This window comes from Halichondria panicea, chromosome 7 (genome assembly GCF_963675165.1).
Source record: "Halichondria panicea chromosome 7, odHalPani1.1, whole genome shotgun sequence".
NCBI lineage: Eukaryota > Metazoa > Porifera > Demospongiae > Suberitida > Halichondriidae > Halichondria > Halichondria panicea.
The window spans coordinates 3,372,010-3,390,770 of record NC_087383.1 but is presented as its reverse complement, the minus strand read 5'-3'; the positions used below and the strand labels follow the sequence as shown (position 1 = coordinate 3,390,770).

The window sequence follows — 18,761 nt, the reverse complement described above, 5'->3', positions numbered from 1 at the left end:
CGTATTTAGAGTTCTAAAGGTTTGTGAGACTTTGGGTATATACATGTATAGTCTATTCGCACTCGAATTGCATGCACTCCTCCTTGCATGCATTCCTCCTTGCATGCCTTGCTTGCGCGTGCGCATAACAACCCCCCCATCATGATAACAGTTTAATAACATGGGGAGCACTGACACAGGTTGCACAAATTTAATATATAATGTGCACAAAATTAATAATGGCTATAGATTATAGTATAATATAAATTGTATACTTCAATGCTTTGCTATAAGACACACAAAAAACACTCCAATAACGACTAGAGCAATGACAAGAGCACATGACACAAGAAGTGTTATAAAGGTCAAAGATCCATTTGTAGTCACTGTACTATCATTGACGACGGATCTTTTTTTTCGCGCTCCAGCTGAGCTATCTTGTACAAAAATGGTAGTGGTTCTGCTATTGGATGCAATCCCATTCATATCTGAAATGTATACTTTAATAGAGACTTCAGAGCTGGCCGTAACCACGGAGCTAGGATCGTCACTCTGGATGGTTATTTGGTGCAAGAGTTTTCCATAATATGTGACATTACTAAGTCCATATATCAGTAGTTTAGTAGGTTTTACAATGACTTCAAGATTTGTTCTCAGGAGTAAACTTCGATCAATGCTAAATAGACTCTTGCACTGATCAGTGGTCACAGAGCGTGATCGATAACATGATGGTAGAGAAGAAGGTGTACTCGTCATTTCAACAAGTAGAGAATCGAGAGTGTTAGATTTTGTATCGGAAGATATGCCAGTGCTTGTGAAGGGGTGTGCTCCAGATACAATGCTCGCCGCTGTTAGTGTTTGTCGCCCAAGTCTCAAAAGGCTCACTGCTCTTTGTTGATGATGAAGAACGTGTACTGACAGCCGTGCTGTTGTACGTGGCTTGACTAAGGTGTTACCGTCATACACACTGTATAGGATATTCCTTGTACCAGAGTATTGGTAAGGATGAGAGTTAATATAGGCTGCTTGACGTAAGACTTGTTGCAATTCAGTTGCTTTCAGATCGCTAGCAATTTGAAGGGTACCATTAGCTGAAGCGATACCAGTAGAATGAAAATCTAGTAACGTAGTGAGAGGGTTGTCTAGCACAGAGGGAGAGGTGAATACAATTTTCTCAGCACACTCAATCACACAGTTGAGAATATTCATAGGTATCACATAGTCAGATATGAGTGCTAGACCATTGAGTGTTCCAGTGTATCGATCACTTGAGTCGAGTAAGGTTTCACCCGGAAATGCTCCAACAAAAGCCTCAATCCCTGTGAAAGTGTTTGGTGTAGATGTAACTGGTAAAGATTGTGAACTACATTTTGTCCCATCAATACATAACGAGAAAACATTCCTATTAAGAGATAATGAAACATGTGTCCACTCTTCTCTTGGATTCCACGACCAGAAGAGACTAGCAGTAGGCCTGTGTTCATTTAAATAGTCCAAGCTGATGTCAGTACCATTAGCTCTCACTGTGACCATGAAGTTCATTGTTGCATTTTTGACATGCACAATAGTGCCTGGGGCACTGTATTGCATCCAGAACATGATGGAGAATTTGTCAGGAGATAGTTCTAGATTCTTGTAAGTACTCGTATCAGGGATGAAGATACCTTTAGAATAAAAGTAATATCCAAATAACGAGAGTTGTAATGTTCTAACATTTGAGAGAGTGTGTAGACCCCACTGATGAATTGGCAACAAATTGAAGACATTTGGAACAGTCTGTATACCACTCTTACTGAGGCATTGCTCTAGTTTTATTTTGGGGGAATAATCTAATCGATCACAAGAACGACCATTAAGAGTTAAAATTTCCACTCTGGCTCGATAATCTGTTTGTGTTGAGTCCATATCCGTGAGCAAAAGATTTGACGCTAAACCAGCTGGATACGGTGAGCGACTTGGGGCGACGTAGTAGAATACGTCTTTCCTGGAATTGATGTTAAGATCGAGAATGGCAGTATGCTCGTTTCTAAGAGCAGTAACAATTGAGACTGTAGCATTTGAATGAGATCTGTCATCAGCAACGGTGACAGTTACAAGTCGAGAGTGTGCCAATGGCTCGGAGGCCTTGTTGTCATAGGAGAGTTGAGTTAGCATTCTTGATATAGTTTCAAAGTTCTTAGTTCGAGCTTCTATCCTGCCGGCTGAGATATCCCACGTCAGTTCTGCGTCTCCGCTAATATTGGTGTTCAGCGTTTCTCCACAGCTAAGCATGCAGGTAAGAGATGAGATAAGATTGTTTTGCTCAAAATTAAACTTGAAAGACGCCTTCCACAAGAGAGTAGTAAAGATTGAGATAGTACTTTCTTCACCTTTCAAAGTGTCTGTATATATGTAGACTTGATCAGAGAAGTCATTGAAGTCATAATCGAATAATACGCTTCCTTCTTTTGAACCATCAACATATACCGTAAAACTGTCCTGTGATGTCACTGAAACAAGGAGGTGATGCCAATTGTTATTAAGTAAGACACTGCTCTGAAAGTTTATTGAGTAGGCAATCCTACGTCCCCCAGCGATAATTAGAACAGAAGTTTGAGAGACTTGAATAAGGAACAAAGGATCATTTTGAGTGACATCATTAGTTGAATATGCTCCTAAAAGATTTCTAGCCCCGATGTGGTCAGTTTTGATCCATGTCTGAAACATAAAGTTTGTACTAGAACCTCTTCTAACAGATACAGGTGTAGGGACATTGTTGGAAAGGAGGCGAGTAGGGCGATCAGTGTTAGAAGACTCAGAGAAAAGTTTTTTTGCATTCGAAAAACAGTCAAGGAGATTGACCTCATTGCCACCAGCTAAACATTGTGATGAGTAAAAGTCTGGATTAAACATACCAGACAAAGCAGGTGTGATACTCACACTGAGGGAGTATTGTGCATCAGACGATAGTCGGTTATTGTCGAGCTCGAAACTGTTAGTGAGTTTCACCGGGCCTCCTTCTTCTACAAATGTGACTTCAGTAATGTTCTGGATGAGTTCAAGCCTGCCTGACTCAATAGTGATGTGGAGATTAGCTGAAGTACTGAGAGGGGGACTTCCCTTGTCCGTTGCGGTAATTGTAATATCAAACTCCATCCCTTCAAGGTTATTGTTCAACAAACTCTTAGCAACGTAAACTGTACACATCTCGAGATCTATCGTGAAATATGAGACAGATCCTTGCAAGAAACATTCCACCTGGCCACCCAAACCTTCATCGCCATCGGAGATAGATATCTCAGTGACAACAGACCCAATATCAGCTGATACTGGTAGAGACACTCGAAGTTGTTGACTTTCAAATGCAGGAGCAAAGTCGTTGCCATCTTGAATGAAGATAGTGATGGCTACTGCTCTCTGTGTGATCAGTCCACCACCATCGACAGCAGCTACTGTGAATGCATACTGGTTTTCAACGGGTGGAGCGGTTACTACAAGTTCTCCATTCACCGTAACACTGAAAGGTAAATTGTTTGTAGTGTTTAACTGAGAATTGAATAGATCAATTGGAGTGACAGTGTAACGCTCGATTGTGGCAAAAGATGATTCAGGGAAGTCATCATCTCTGGCGATTAGCTGCAGGAGAGGACGATTGAGACCGATTCTTCCTCTGGTGATAGTAATCTGTTGGAAGAATTGGCTAGTACTAAAGTATGGCGGACTATTAGTATCAATGATTTCTACTTGGACTTCCCAACGAATGGAGTTTGTATCGGGCAGAAAGAATAGTGGGTGCCTGTCTTGGACAGTCACAGCAAAATGATAGGAAGTCAATCCAGTCAGTGGTCTTTGAAGAATCATTTCTCCGCTCTTCAGGTGGGGTAGTGTGAAGGGGAATTCCGGAGCGACTGTTTCCAGGAAATAGAACAAGCTATCGCTTTTGTCATCATCAACGGCAGTGAGTGTAAACACAGGAAGAGCAGACACAGGTATCCCCCATTCCAACTGGACAGTCTTCACCGGCCACTCGCTAGTGTACATTGGCCGTGGTGTGTTATCATTTTCATTCAGTATGTTGACAAGAACAATTGCTGGTCTACTCGCAAGACCGTAACCATCAAAAGCTCTCACGGAAAATTGGATTCTCGTTTCAGAAACACTGCCAAATGACTCGTAGTCTATTGCCTCGGAGATGCTGATAAGACCATTGTCAGAGATAGTAAATGGATGGGTGGGTGGCTGTATTTGATAGTCAAAAATATTCCCAGATCTGTTACCGTGATCTAGATCAGTCACAGACGTGGATATCACAGGTCCCACTGTGTTCTCTGCGAGTGTAGTGAAATAGACATCTTGGGTGAAAATGGGAGCATTGTCATTCTCATCTTGAATATCTACGATTATTGTAACGGGGTCAGAATAGAGGGGTGGGCTGCCCCTATCAATTGCTCTCACTTGGACTTCTACAGATTTTATCGCTTCATAATCAAAAGGAATGAGATTAGAGATCACTGCTCGGCCAGAGCTCTGGTTAAAACTCTCTACAAAGAAGCTATTGGTTGATTGGTAAATGAGGAATCGATGTATCATTCCTGCATTTCCTTTGTCAAGATCAGTGGCTTGAATTTCCAGGGACAAAGATCCCCTAGGGCTATTTTCAACAATAGTCGAGCGATAAACAGTCTGTCCAAATACAGGTGGGTAGTCATTCACATTTAGTACTATGATTTGAACAGAGGTTTCCGATGAAGTGTTAGTGTTGGAATAGCAGGCAACGACAATCTCAAAAAATGTATGTCGCTCATAATCTACTGCTCCACTTACAGAAATGATAGCAGACTGTTTACCTATCGAGAAAGGTAGATTATCACTGTTCATTATGTAACAGTTAACACTGCCTCCGTCAGGTGAGGACACGCTAAGCTGTGTAACAAACGTTCCATTTTGTGAATTTTCTCTAATTGAAGCAGAATAAAAGGACTGTGAAAAGATGGGAGGCTGATCTGGAACGTTTGCAATATCAATGGTGACTCTTGCTGGTATCTCACTTGTTAGACCGCCACTATCAACTGCTGATACGGAAAAGGAGTATGTTTTAGGGCCTGACTCATAGTCGAGTGTACTAGACAGTTTAATAGAACCAGAACTGTCAATTTCAAAGGGTACCTCTTGTGAAGATTCAATCGTATAGCCACTGATTGCATTGTAGTCTTTGCTTTGATCATTGTCGTCTGCAGATATTGTCATGACAACTTCTTGAATGGGAGCATTCTCTGGCACCAGAGCATAATAGTTAACCGGTGAGAAGAATGGTTTGTTGTCATTCACGTCCAAGATGGAGACAAGCACTAATGCACTGTCCTTCAATCCACCTCCATCTATAGCTTCTACCGTCATCTCAAGAGTAGTTGGTCCTCTCTCAGCATCCACTGGTTCTGTGTGTATGATCTCACCATTTTCGTTTATCGCACACGGTAGGCTGGGTGAATCAATGAGGCTGTATACGACATGTCCATACACATCGCCCGAGTCGGCATCTGTTGCAGTAACCTTAGCAATAACGCTACCCATGGTATTCTCAAATACTGAACTGTTGTACTGCTTGGAAGTGAACACTGGCCGATATTCGTTCACATCCTTGACGACCACATAAATTTCAGCAACTGCAGTCTCAATATTTTCATTTTGCTGACTGTGTGCTGTTACATTGAATCGATACCATTCCATATTTGATTCAAAATCGAATGGCGTAGTGGATGAAATAATGGCTCCATCTTGTCCTTGTCTGAGTTCAAATGGCAGTTCATTAGATTGTTGAATACTGTACTCGATAGCTGCATCAGGTAGATCTTTGTCCGTAGCTTTAACTGACAGATGCAATGCAGTATTCTCGGTGATTACAACAGAGTATTCATCTTCAATGAACTCAAGACGGTTGTCATTTGCATTGATGACCTCAAAAGAAACTTCCATTGTGGATTCATGAATTCCATCCGAGGCAGTGATTGTAAGTGCCCAACTTATTTGCTCCTCGTAATCCAGAGCTATCTTCAAAGTGAGTCGTTCATTCACAATTTCGAAAGTATCACTCCCACCCTCAAGCGTATAAGTGACATCATCTCCTTCAATGTCACACGCAATTATAGGGAAAAAATATAGTTTTGGATCGGTATTTTCATTGATCTCAATATTAACGACTGATTCAAGGACTTGATTTCCACAGCAACCATCCAGGCAGGTGTAAAATACTGGAGGTTGATCATTGCCATTGATAACATTGATGGTAACCACAGCGAATTCTTGTGCTGTGAACACACCATCACTTACTGTCACATACAGTTTATAGCTTGATTGTATCTCATAGTCTAACGGGTGTCTTAGGTATAAGTATCCATCAGAGTCAACGCTGAATGTGCTCTGCAGCGTAGAGTTCTCAATATTGAAAGATAGCCCATTCACAGGTGTGTCTCTGTCAGTAGCCCTCAGTTGACTGATAGCATTTTGAGGGAGCCGAGGCAAGAAGAAGTCGATTTCATTCTCGGCAATAGATACTGAGTACTCTAATTGCATGAATGACGGCGGCTCGTCTTCAATATTAGTAACGATCACTTCCACGGTAGTTTGTGAGAGCAACATCCCACCATCCACGGCAGCAACGAGAATATTGTATCGTGTCAGTCCGCTCTCGTAGTCTAGGGGGGAAGTTAGTGACAGCTGGCCAGTTGCTAGGTTCAATTCAAATGGTAGTGAGTCTCGATTACCAATGATAACATAACTTTCAATGCTGCCATATATACTTCCAGCATCCCTGTCTGTAGCACGTACAGTTAAAATAGATGTATCAACAGTGGTATTTTCAGGGACGTTCACTTTGTATGGGGTGCCAACAAATTGAGGATGGAATTCGTTTGTGTCTTGTACAGTCACATTTACAATAGCTGTGTCAATGAGTGAAGTATCAGAAGGAGAGGTAGCAGTTACCTGCAGTTCATAGTATGACTGCCCCCTTTCTAGATCGAATGATCTCAAAGACATTATAATTCCGGAGATCGGATGAATTGAGAAGAGACCTTGGGAGTTTTCAAGTGAGAATTCGACTCTGTTGAATTGTGGATCCACATCACAATCACTTGCCGTTACCTTAACAACAAATGTAGGTATTGCTGCATTCTCGTGCAGAACAGCTTTGTAAACACCTTGCGAGAAAGTTGGCGGGCAATCATCTGTATCTAACAGTGTCACAATGATTTGAGCAGGGAAAAACGATCGAAAACCTCCTTTATCGTATGCGTGAATATGGAATACATACACATGATGGTCATTTTCATAGTCGAGTTCTTTTGTGTTGGTAATCGAAGCTTCTCCAAGCGGGTTGTAGCTGATTTCGAAGGGAACGTGAGACTCTAAAATAGAGTAGCTTGCAATCTCTCCGAATTGGGGGGAAGAGTCGCGATCAGACGCTGAAATTGAAACAGAAAACACACCAGGAGAGGAATTTTCTGGCAGGCTCACTTGGTAAACAGGTTGGTCAAAGAATGGATGATGATCATTTTCATCTAGTAATCGTACAACAACTTCCGCAGGGGAGCTGGTCTGGTGAGATCCATCGGAAACAGTCACACTGAATTTATACTTCTTTGTGATTTCATAGTCAAGCTGTGCAAGCACGTAAACATTGCCTTGAAAATCAATTCTGAATGGAGCCGTTGGATCAAGGATACTGTAACTTAGCTGCAGTTGAGAGGAGTCCAAATCAGTCGCTAGAAGTTTTACAATTGGTAGATTGAGCGTGCGATAATGTTCGGATACATTGACCTGATAGAGAGTCTCCAGAAATTCAGGTGGATTGTCATTTTGGTTGACTACAGAAACTCGAATATCAGCATTGAACGTTGAGTTATATAATCCATCGTAAGCTCTGACTTGTAGATAATGCTCGCTATTTTCTTCCCAATCAAGTGGTTTCCGTAAAAGTAAAAATCCATCTTCCATCATTTGGAAATTATCTGAGGGGGCAACGAGATAGTGTGTAATGGTTGTGAATGGACGATCAAGATCTTGTGCTCTAACTTGCAACAGAGCGTTTGTTGGTAGGCCCGGTAATCGAAAGTGAAAGGAATTTTCCTCCCAAGTCACATGATAAAACCTCTGCTCAAAGACGGGAGGATGTAAGTTGAAAATTGGAACGTTGATTTCCACTTGTGTAGAATTCGAAAGACCTCCTCCATCAGTAGCTACTATTTCAAACTGCACAGTCCGTGCACGTTGTCTCAACTTAACCGGATCATCCACAATTATATCCCCACTTGCGGCATGTACTGTGAATGGACCTGAATCTCCTCTGATTGTGTACTCAGATATCGTCCCAAACACAGCACCTTTGTCCTTATCGAGAGCAGATATACGACCGATAATCCCACCCTGAATTGGGAAGGAATCTGAAGCAAGAGTGAGTGTATATTTAGTTGATACAAACGCTGGATAATTATCATTTTCATCTTCAATTCGCACTTGAACACTTGCTGAACATGTTGGGTTGTCAGAGCACCCTTCAATACTCACAGTAAACGTATACTCTATCGGATCAACTTCGTAATCGAAAGCTTCTACATTCTGAATTCTGCCATCAGGTAGAAGAATGAAATTGCTACTGCTTTCTCCAGACAAGTGATAACGGATAGTCTCTGGATCAAAGTCTCTGTCACGATCAGTAGCATGTACAGTGAACACGAAACCGGCAACGTTTTCAACAATACTGGCTGAATAAAAGGCTTGGTCAAAGGTTGGTTGATTATCATCTTCGTCACCTACAGTTATAATCACAATAGCAGGTGACTCCGCAGACAGGCCCAGGGCATCGTATGCTTGAATAAGGAGAGTGTATTCCGATTGGTCGGTCTCGGCATCTAAAGGACGACTGTTAAACAGAGTGGCAGTACGACTATTTCTGTTATAAGTGAGAAAGAAGGGAACACTGTTGTTTAGAAGTCGATATTCAGTAATTTCCCCATGCTGAGTTTTGGGGGCTTGTAAGTCTTGGTCATCATCGGTTGCTGAGAGTGAAACTTGTAGTGTATTTTGAGGTTGATTTTCAATGAGTGAAAATTCTAAAAACTGTTCTGCAAACACTGGTTTATTATCATTTTCAGGCTCCACTTTAATCACAACAGTCGCAGACTCTTCAGAATATAATACACCATCAAACGCTCTCACTGTTAGAACAATCTCTTGAACAGACTCGAAATCCACTGCTTCTCTGAGATACAAATTACCACTGCTAGCAATTTCAAAGTATTCAGGATATTCATTTGATGTGATGTCAAAAGAGATAGAAACTGCTTCGGAGATGACAACCAGTCGTGTTAGTGGCTGATTTTGTAGAGGAAGGAAGTTCTCTCTCACTGAGATGTTGTACTGGAGAGGCTCAAATAATGGCGGCGAGTCTTCTTCATCGAGCACATGCAATATCACGGAAACACGATTCGAACGGAGACCACCATTGTCAACAGCTGTCAGACTGAATAGAAATATCACGTCCCCTGACTCATAGTCGATCCTCTGTGACAGATGCATACTACCATTTGCACCGATAGAAAATGGTAACTGTTTTTCTGAGTCAATAATGAACCGTTGCACTCCTCCAAAAACCGGTCCACCGTCACCATCAGTAGTGAGGAATGTGTAGAAAGACTCTCCAGTCGGCAAATTTTCCGAAACAGAAATATTGTATTGCAACTGTGAAAACTGGGGAGGGAATTCATTTTGATCGTCAATGTTCAACATAACTGTAGCTGTGGTTTCCAGGCCTCCGATATCCCTAGCAACAACGGTTAATACAATCTGAATGGAATCTGATTCGTAATCAAACACATGAGTTGAGGACAGCACGCCATTGTCACTCAAAGTGAGTGAGTATTGAGCAGCTAGAGTGAGACTAGAATCTTCAAAACTGTACTGTACTTGACTGAATATTGCACTCTTATCAAGGTCTGTGGCTTGTACTTGTATAATGTTGTCTAGACTTTCACCCTCAAGGATTTCAACTGTATAGACGGGTCTTGTAAACTGTGGTGTGTTGTCGTTCACATCCTGAAGTATCACTGTGAAGTCATCACATGATCTCTTGTCACCACTATCATAGGCACACACATTTAGCGTAAAAACATGAGGTAAAGCACTGTCACTCATCAACTCATAGTCTAGTGCAATCATGTTCGAAATAGCACCTTGATCGTTAATTGTAAAGATATCGTTTCTCGATGAGTTTATTGAGTAGTGTGTGATTTCACCCATTTCTCCGTCATCTCTGTCGATGACATTTACGAAGAAAGACGTCAGTTCATTCTCAGGTAGGTTGAAAACAAAGGGGCCAATAAATTCAGGGGGATGGTCATTTTCATTTCCAACGGTAACAATGACTTCGGCAGGCTCCATTGCTCTCAGCTCACCATCACTCACTTGCACAACGAAGCTGTACCTACTGGTCTCTTCATAGTCCAACGCTTCTTCTAGGACGAGATATCCAGAGGAATTGATCGAGAAGGGTACACTACTTGGCTGGAGAGTAAAACTGAACTCAGATCGAAACATGTCTAAATCTCTTGCAGATATGAGGCCAACGAGAGAATTTGGTTGAAGGGACTCGGATGCAACAAATGAATAAGAAGTCTCCACAAAATATGGCCGCTCATCATTTACGTTGGTGACTTCAACTCGAAGTGTGATGAATATACCATTGCAGTCTCCGCTGTTGTCATAGATACGAACAAGGAATGAATAAAAGGATTGATTTCTATCAAAGTCAATTTTATTTAGCAAAACTATCCCTCCATCTTCAGTCACTGAAAATGGTAGCTGTGTATTGTTGGACACGATTTCAAAAAGAGTGTTGCTGTTATCACCATCTCCATCAGCGTCCATGGAAACTATCCGGTATATCTCATTTCCTGCTACTGTAGACTCAGGAATACGCACAGTAGCAACTGTTTCTCTTATATCTGGGCAAAACTCATTCACATCGACTAGGGCAATAAACACTGTTGCTATGGCACTGTAAAATCCATCAATTGCAGATACCACAACTTCTAATTGTCTGTTTGATGTCTCATAGTCCAGTGGCTGCGTTACTAGCAGCTGTCCCTCATTATCTACAGTCACTGTCCCCTCTTGGCCAAAGGCAGTATATACAATGTCCGATAACGAGTTTGATTGAGAAATGGGACATCTCTTCATCGCTAAATAATCTTTGTCTGTCACTTTAATACTTCCAAGAGGACCAGCTGTGTTTTCAGATAGCATGAAGTAGTAAGTCTCGTTATCAAATTTCAACTCGTTGTCATTCTGATTCTGAATCAAGACGCTGATACTGGCATTAACTTCTGAATACAAACCACCCCCGTCCACAGCAGCTACTGAAAAATTGTATGAGCACTCATCAGTTTCAAAATCAATCACTCTGGTGTTAACTAGCAGTCCGTTGCGTGTCCCTGGGTCTAGACGAACTTCGAATGGAACGTCACTTTCTAGTATTTCATATCTCACGATTTGAGCAAATGCTGGTTGAGGTAAGAAGTTTTTTGAGGCATCTGCATCAGTGGCTCTCAGCACTTCAATGATCGTTGATGCTGGCTCGTTTTCAAGTAGCTCCATGGTGTAAGCTGTATTCACAAATTCGGGAGAATTGTCGTTTATGTTTATAACAGTCACTGTTAATTGTAATGCTTTAGATTGGAATTGTGTATCGTTTGCAATTACACTGATTGTAGCTTCGTTGGCTAGCTCGTAGTCAAGTGGGCTCTCAAGGTAGAGACTGCCATTTGAGAAAAGCCTAAAGTTACGAGTGCTACCGATTAAGCTGTACGTCACTATAGTAACTGGCCCATCTGGATCGAGAGCTTCAATATCAGTTACAAATCCAGTGTATCCTTCTTCAAGTGAGATGGCCATTACTATTTCCTGAAAGAATGGAGGGTTGTCATTCACGTTATTAACACACACAGTCACCATTACTGGCTCTGATGAAACATCACCATTTAGTGCCAGCACAGAGAAAGTATACAGGATTTTCCCAGATTCAAAGTCAGTGAGGAAGCTGCTTGTGAGGACTACTCCTTGTGAGTTAATTTCAAATGGAATTGCCTCATCAGATCGTATTCGAAAGCCGACGGTATAATTCTGAGTGCCTGCAACTTGTATGGTTAGTACAGGAGTCCTCAATTGTGTATTCTCATCAATGCAAGTGGTATAATTGAGCTGTTCTATTTCCGGAACAAACACTTCATCGATTGTTAACTCCACAGTAACTGTAGTGATAGCCATAAATCCTCCACCGTCAGTGGCAACAATTGTAAACACAAACATATTCCTTTCAGTTTCACTGTCAAAGTTAGTCGCCGTGTAAATACTGCCACTCACTGCATCAATTGAGAAGGGTGTACTGTCAAGCAAGATGTATGTTACTTCACCATAGAGACCAATGTCATCATCATCAGCTGTCACTTGTAGAATCTTAGTGCCTCTAGGCGTGTCCACATGCAAAGGCACATAGTGCTCAGTTTGTTGAAATAGCGGCTGGTGATCGTTAATATTCTCAACATACACTGTAATATTTGATGGTACTGATTTCAGTCCTTGGCCATCAATAGCATATACAAACAGTCTGAATACGGCAGGGTCAGCTTCTGCATCCAAAGACCTTTCAGCACTCAATACACCTGCGTTAGAAATTGTGAAGGGAACGGCTGCTCCGGATTCTTGTGATTCAACAAGATACCCAGAAATGGTGGAGAATTCCGGTGAACTGTCCAGGTCAAATGCTGTGAATGTTGTGAGGATAAGGTCGACATTGTTTTCTGCGATCGATAGTTCTGCGGATGGTGGGAATATCTGCGGACTGTTGTCATTCACATCATCAATACTAATTGATATATTCAGTAGAAATGGACACACAAGCGTGTCATCTGTAACTTGTATATTTAGTTGTAGGGATGACAAACTCTCGTGGTCTTGAGCTTGCACAAGATACAAGTCTCCATCGAAATTAATCGTAAATTGAGAAGAATAATCACTAATCACAGTGAATTGAATTGTAGTTTGCAATTGATCCGGGTCGCTGACATTTATAGTCAACAAGGGACCATCTGGTAGAGTGTTTTCTATTACTGAAGCTGTGAGGTGTGAGTCAACAGGGCAAGCTGGATTATCGTTTATATCCATGATACTGATGAACAAACTAGCTACTCCAAATAATCCTTCACTGTCTTCAGCTCGGATAGTTACTGTATACTCGATCGCTCCCAGCTCGTAATCCACAGCAGTAGTCAAAATGATATCACCAGTTTGGGAGTCTATACTGAACGGCAGTTCTTCATTGTCAGTTAAAAATGAGTACATTTGTATGCTTCCATATTCCTCACTCTTGTCTCCATCAACTGCAATGACTTGGAGAACAGAAACATTAATCTCTTGGTCTTCTGATATTGAGAGGTTATAGGAAGTTCTCTCAAAATTTGGGCTGTGGTCATTTCTGTCCAAAACTTGAATGTGTACGCTTGCTACAGAAGCTAATTGGCCATCAATGTTTTCAGCCAGTACTGCAAAATCAATATACTCGGGGCCTAGCTCATAGTCATACTCTGTGAGTAGCTCTAGTTGACCAATTTCAGAGATGGAAAAGTTTGCTCGGAACTCTTCTTGAAATATTGAGTATCTTATAGAGCTGTGTTCGAGGCTACCATCGTTGTCAGTGGCTCTCACAGTCAATTCAAAAACAGAAGAACCTTCGACCAACGTGCTGTTGTACAACTCGCGATCAAATTCAGGTGGAAACTCGTTCACGTCAATAATGTTGATGACCACAGTGACAGGCGTTACTGATTCCAGGCCTTCGCTATCTATAGCTCTTATTTGAAGCTCGTAATTTGTTTCCATAGTCTCATAATTAAACATGATTTCATTGGTCACTGTCCCTTCTCCAGTTTGTTCGTTAAAGTTCACAGCAAATGGAGCAGAAGAAGAGATAATTTCGTAGCGGACATTGTCTGCTATCACCTGACCGAAAGCAATATTGGGAAGGTCAGCATCTTGTGCAAGTATTTTTACACTCAAGGTACCAGGGACTTTATTTTCAGACAAATTTGCAGTTATGTAGTTTGTCTTAAATACAGGAGCATTGTCGTTCTGCCCGATTATATTGATCATAACCATGATGGGATCTGATAACAGCATGCTATCGTTAGCAACAACCGTTAACTCAATCATCTGCACCATCTCATAATCCAATGCTTCTTCGAGATGGAGGCTGCCATCCTCCATAATAACGAAAGAGCCTCCTGAAATTTCTCTTTGCGGCTCTGTGGTATTCAAAATATGAAAGCTGATCACTGCTAGAGGGTCGTCAATATCTTCAGCAAGAAAGGTATAGAGGGGAACTTCGGGTATACTGTTCTCGCTCACCCAGAATGGTTGAGTTGGAGGTGATATGAAAGTTGGGGGATTGTCGTTCACATTGATAGTAGTCACAGTAACGATAGCCGGCTGAGCTGTTCTGAGTGTACCATCAAACGCTTCAACGATCAGTACGTTGACAGGTGGATCGGTTTCGAAGTCGAGGGGGGACAACAAGATGACGTAACCATTTTGATCTACAGACAGAGAGCTTGAGCTGGTTTGGAACGTGAATGTTAGTGAGAATGAGTTTTGCATGTCGAGTTGGAGTTTTAGAAGGGCATTTTGAGGGAAGTCAGGAATTGGATCAGGGAACTGCTCTTCGCTGATTACAACCGTGTATTCGTGAGTACTAAACATCGGGGGTAGGTCGTGAGCATCTAGTACCGACACTGCTATTCTGTGATTCACACAAAGTTGGCCAATGTCGCAAACTTCTATTGTGATGTTGAAAAATGCCTCGATAAGAGCCTCAAAGTCGACAGCAGACTCGATGAATAGTGAGCCATTTGATAGTATACCAAGAAAATGAGATGGGCCGATGATTTGTGGAGGCTCTAGCTGTCCAAAATCACCAGCATCTTCATCGGAGGCTGTGATTGTTGCTATGACAGTACCTATAGGAATGTTCTCCATAATCTCAAATGAGGTTGGTGGATTTTCGATAATTGGCTGAAATTCGTTCACATCTAGTATAGTTATTTCAACACTTGCTGAGCTGTCAAGTCCACCCTTGTCAGTCGCTAAGACAGAGAATTCGAAGAAAGATTCATCAACCTCGTAGTTTAGTTCCCGTAGCAGCTCGAGTGAGCCGTTAAGATGAATAGTGAATGGCACTGGAACATCACCATGTGTGATGGCATATGATATCTGGTTGAATTCGGAGCTAATATCGGTATCAACGGCAGATACTTCGCCAATTATTCCTCTAGAGTTCTCTAAGATGGAAAACTGATAAACAAGACGTTGAAAGACGGGTCTTACATCATTTATATCAATGAGAGATAACTGCACTTGCACTGGCAGTGAGTTTAACAGTCCACCATCTTGTGCTATCACTTTGAATGATATTTGCTCAGGACTAGTCTCAAAATCGAATGACATTAAATTTGTGATACGGGCCACTTGTGATTCTTGGTCGTACGATAAATTGAAATTTTGGTAATTGCCAGAGTGGAAAATGACGGACTGAACATCACCGTGACCACCTAGTTGCGAGATTATTTCATTGGGTGGATTATTATCTTCGTCACTGAGCACAAACTCAATCTGGAGAGAACCAGGGGGTGAATTTTCAGCTAGTACAGTTCGGTAGACATCCTGATCAAATCTGGGCCTATGCTCATTCACGGGGTACACTGATACAAGCACAGTGGCGTTGTCTTCGCTAAAGTGGCTACCATCAGATGCTCTCACTTTAACAACATACTCTGTCACCTGCTCGAAGTCAAGTGGTGTAGTCAGCCACATACTTCCCTCACGATTTATCCTGAACAAAGACAGGTGGTTAAGGAGCTCAAATGTGATTTCTGGAACGGTAAGATTAAACGCATCATCGGTTGCAAGCAGCTGCACAATCGGCTCTGAAGGTAGCGTCTCTTCGGTCACGACAACATTGTAAATGAGCTGTGTGAAATATGGCGGACTGTTGATAACCTGAGTACACAAGACGAGAGATACGGTCACGGGCTGCGAGCTCCTTCTTCCGCCATCGACAGCAATTACATCAAACTCATACACATCCCCTCGTTGTCCCTCCAGCTGTTCTGATACCGTGATTTGCCCTTGAGCATCAATTCTGAAAGGTGGCGAGGAATTGAGAATTCTATAGTTTGTTACGGAGCCAAAATTGTCTCCTCTGTCAGAGTCAATAGCCGATATCGTTAGCACAATATCACCAATAGAAGGAGTACCATTAATACACTGGTTATATGCAGACTCGGCAAACACGGGGGCAAATTCGTTCTCGTCTGATACGTACACTCGCACAGTGGCCTTACTCTCTAACCCGCCACCATCAGTTGCCATCACAACAATATCTATCGAGTCACTCAGCAAGGCCTCAAAATCTAAAATGCCTGTGACTTCAACTTCACCAGAGGTTGGGTCAATATCGAATAAGGCCGAGTTTATCTCCAGCGTGTATGTTACCGATCCGAACACACTTCCACCATCGCTATCCACTGCAGTTATCATGCGAACCTGACCAACATAGTTCTCAACAACAGTTGCATTGTACTCATTGCTCTCAAAAACAGGAAGGAATTCATTCTCGTCCGTCACTTCAACTACAAATGTTGCATTTCCCTTGAGGCCTCCATCATCTTCAGCTTCTATCGTTATTACAAATATTTCTTCGTCATTTTCATAGTCAAAATGTCGGAGATTCAGTAGAGAGCCATTTTGATCGATTCTAAAGTTAGTAATTCCATCAATTAATCTGTAACTGAGTTGACCGTACACACCATGATCTAAGTCTAGGGCAGATACTTGGAATTGACGAATAGAGTTTTCTGGTAAAGAGAATTGCCGAGGGCCTGCAAAGAATGGCGAATGGTCGTTGATGTTCACTACCATCACTAGCACACGAGCTTGCTCTGTAGAAAATTGGGCTCCATCAGAAATCCTTACAGAGAATTCAAACATTGGGATCTGCTCATAATCAGGTGCTTGTGTCATTAAAACTGTGCCAGTTGAGTTGACTCGGAAAGGTGAGTTGCTAGGCGATACCTCAAAGGAGTATGATTGAGAGCTTTCAGAAACTCGAATATGTCCGATAGGGATGGGTACAAACGAAGAGGCAGCTGCCACCTCGGTCACAGTGAGGGTGTAATTGATTTGAAGAAACGTAGGGAGTGGTGTTGGCATCTTTTCAATGACCTCAATGTTAACAACTGAGGGTGTTTCCGACTGTCTTTCTCCACCATCTATTGCAACTACTAGTAATCTATAGCTGTTAACACCAGCCTCCAGTGGGGACACAACTTCTAGTTTTCCAGTTGAGCGTACTGAAAATGGAGTTGATAGTGAAATAAGTTTAAAGTCCACCACATTGCCGTAGACATCACCAGCATCTTCATCGGTAGCGTTTAGTGTGAGTACAATCGTTCCAGGTGTTGCATCACGACTGACTGTTCTTGTGTACTCGGCTTGTTCAAGGGTGGGACTGTGTTCATTTTGATCGATAACGGACACGGATATAGTAGCAGAATCAGAGAAGTCACCATCGATAACCACCACCTCGAATGTATACTGGGTGGGGTCTTGCTCGAAATTAAACACTCTTGTACTCTGTACAATACCGGAGTCAGATACTTCAAATGGAGGGTTTGTATTCGATGGAAATATCAGGGAGTACTTGAGAGGGTTTGTGTTTAGCTCACCACAAACACCCTCTCGATCAAGATCCATCACTTTAAGATCTCTTCGGAGGAGAGAGTTTTCTTCTAAATCAATGAAATAGTCATCAGAGGGGAATGTAGCAATATTTTCATTCTCGTTTAAGACTGTGATAGTTACTTCGACATGGTTGGATGAATCTCTACCACTTCCGTCTGCAGCACTGATTCTTAGTGTGAACTCACATTCCGACTCAAAATCCAATGGCCGACTCAGAGACAGAGTAGTAGAGCCAGTGTCAGGATTGACAAAAGATAGAGTGAATGGATTTTCAAACATAGGACCTAGAATAAATTGGTAAGATGCAATTCTCCCTGATTCTGGAATATCATATGGATCGCTATACCCAATAGCATCTTCATCAAATGCTAGTAGAGTCAATTGAAAATCTGAGGGCACAGAATTCTCAGGGATTGTGATATTGTATCTGGTTTTATTGAAGTACGGGCTGAGGTTGCTGGTATTGAAAACGTAAACTTCAATAGTGGAAACACGGGAATAGAAATCATCATCAAACAAAACCACAAATATTTGGTGTGGAGAGTTACCAGTGATTTGTAGTTCTTCCACGATACTAAGTGTGCCATTTATTTCCTCCACTTCAAATTCAGCAGTTTCTTCACTTATGATGAAATATTGAATCGGGGTTATGCCATTATCAGGATCCACCACGTACTCTGACAAATCGGCTATCTCTGTAAAAAGAGGAGTGGTATGAGGTATTCTGATTACAATCTGTTGCTGAATAATAGGTGCCAAATCGTTCACATTGATAACCTCCAAGGTAACGTTAACTGGCTCAGATATAAGTCCACCTCCATCTCGAGCTACCAACTGAAAATGAAACTCTCTATCTCCAGTATCATAGTCGATATCAGCAGCAAATTCGTTAGTGATTATATCACCAAATTCTGAGACAGTTACGGGAAGTTTTTGATCGCTGTGGGGCATCAGTTCAT

The 18,761-nt window shown here is 41.9% G+C and overlaps 1 protein-coding gene across 2 annotated transcripts in view; it reads right to left on the bottom strand.

Moving 5' to 3' along the window:
* Positions 1 to 142: 142 nt before the first annotated feature.
* The window catches only part of LOC135338728 (uncharacterized), a 44,493-nt gene continuing 25,874 nt past the window's right edge, over positions 143 to 18,761 (bottom strand). For both annotated transcript variants that reach the window (XM_064534789.1, XM_064534788.1), the window contains exon 11: positions 143 to 18,761. This exon is cut by the window's right edge and continues 12,705 nt beyond it. In XM_064534789.1, the coding sequence (XP_064390859.1) occupies positions 256 to 18,761 (18,506 nt within the window). In that variant the 3' untranslated portion in view covers positions 143 to 255.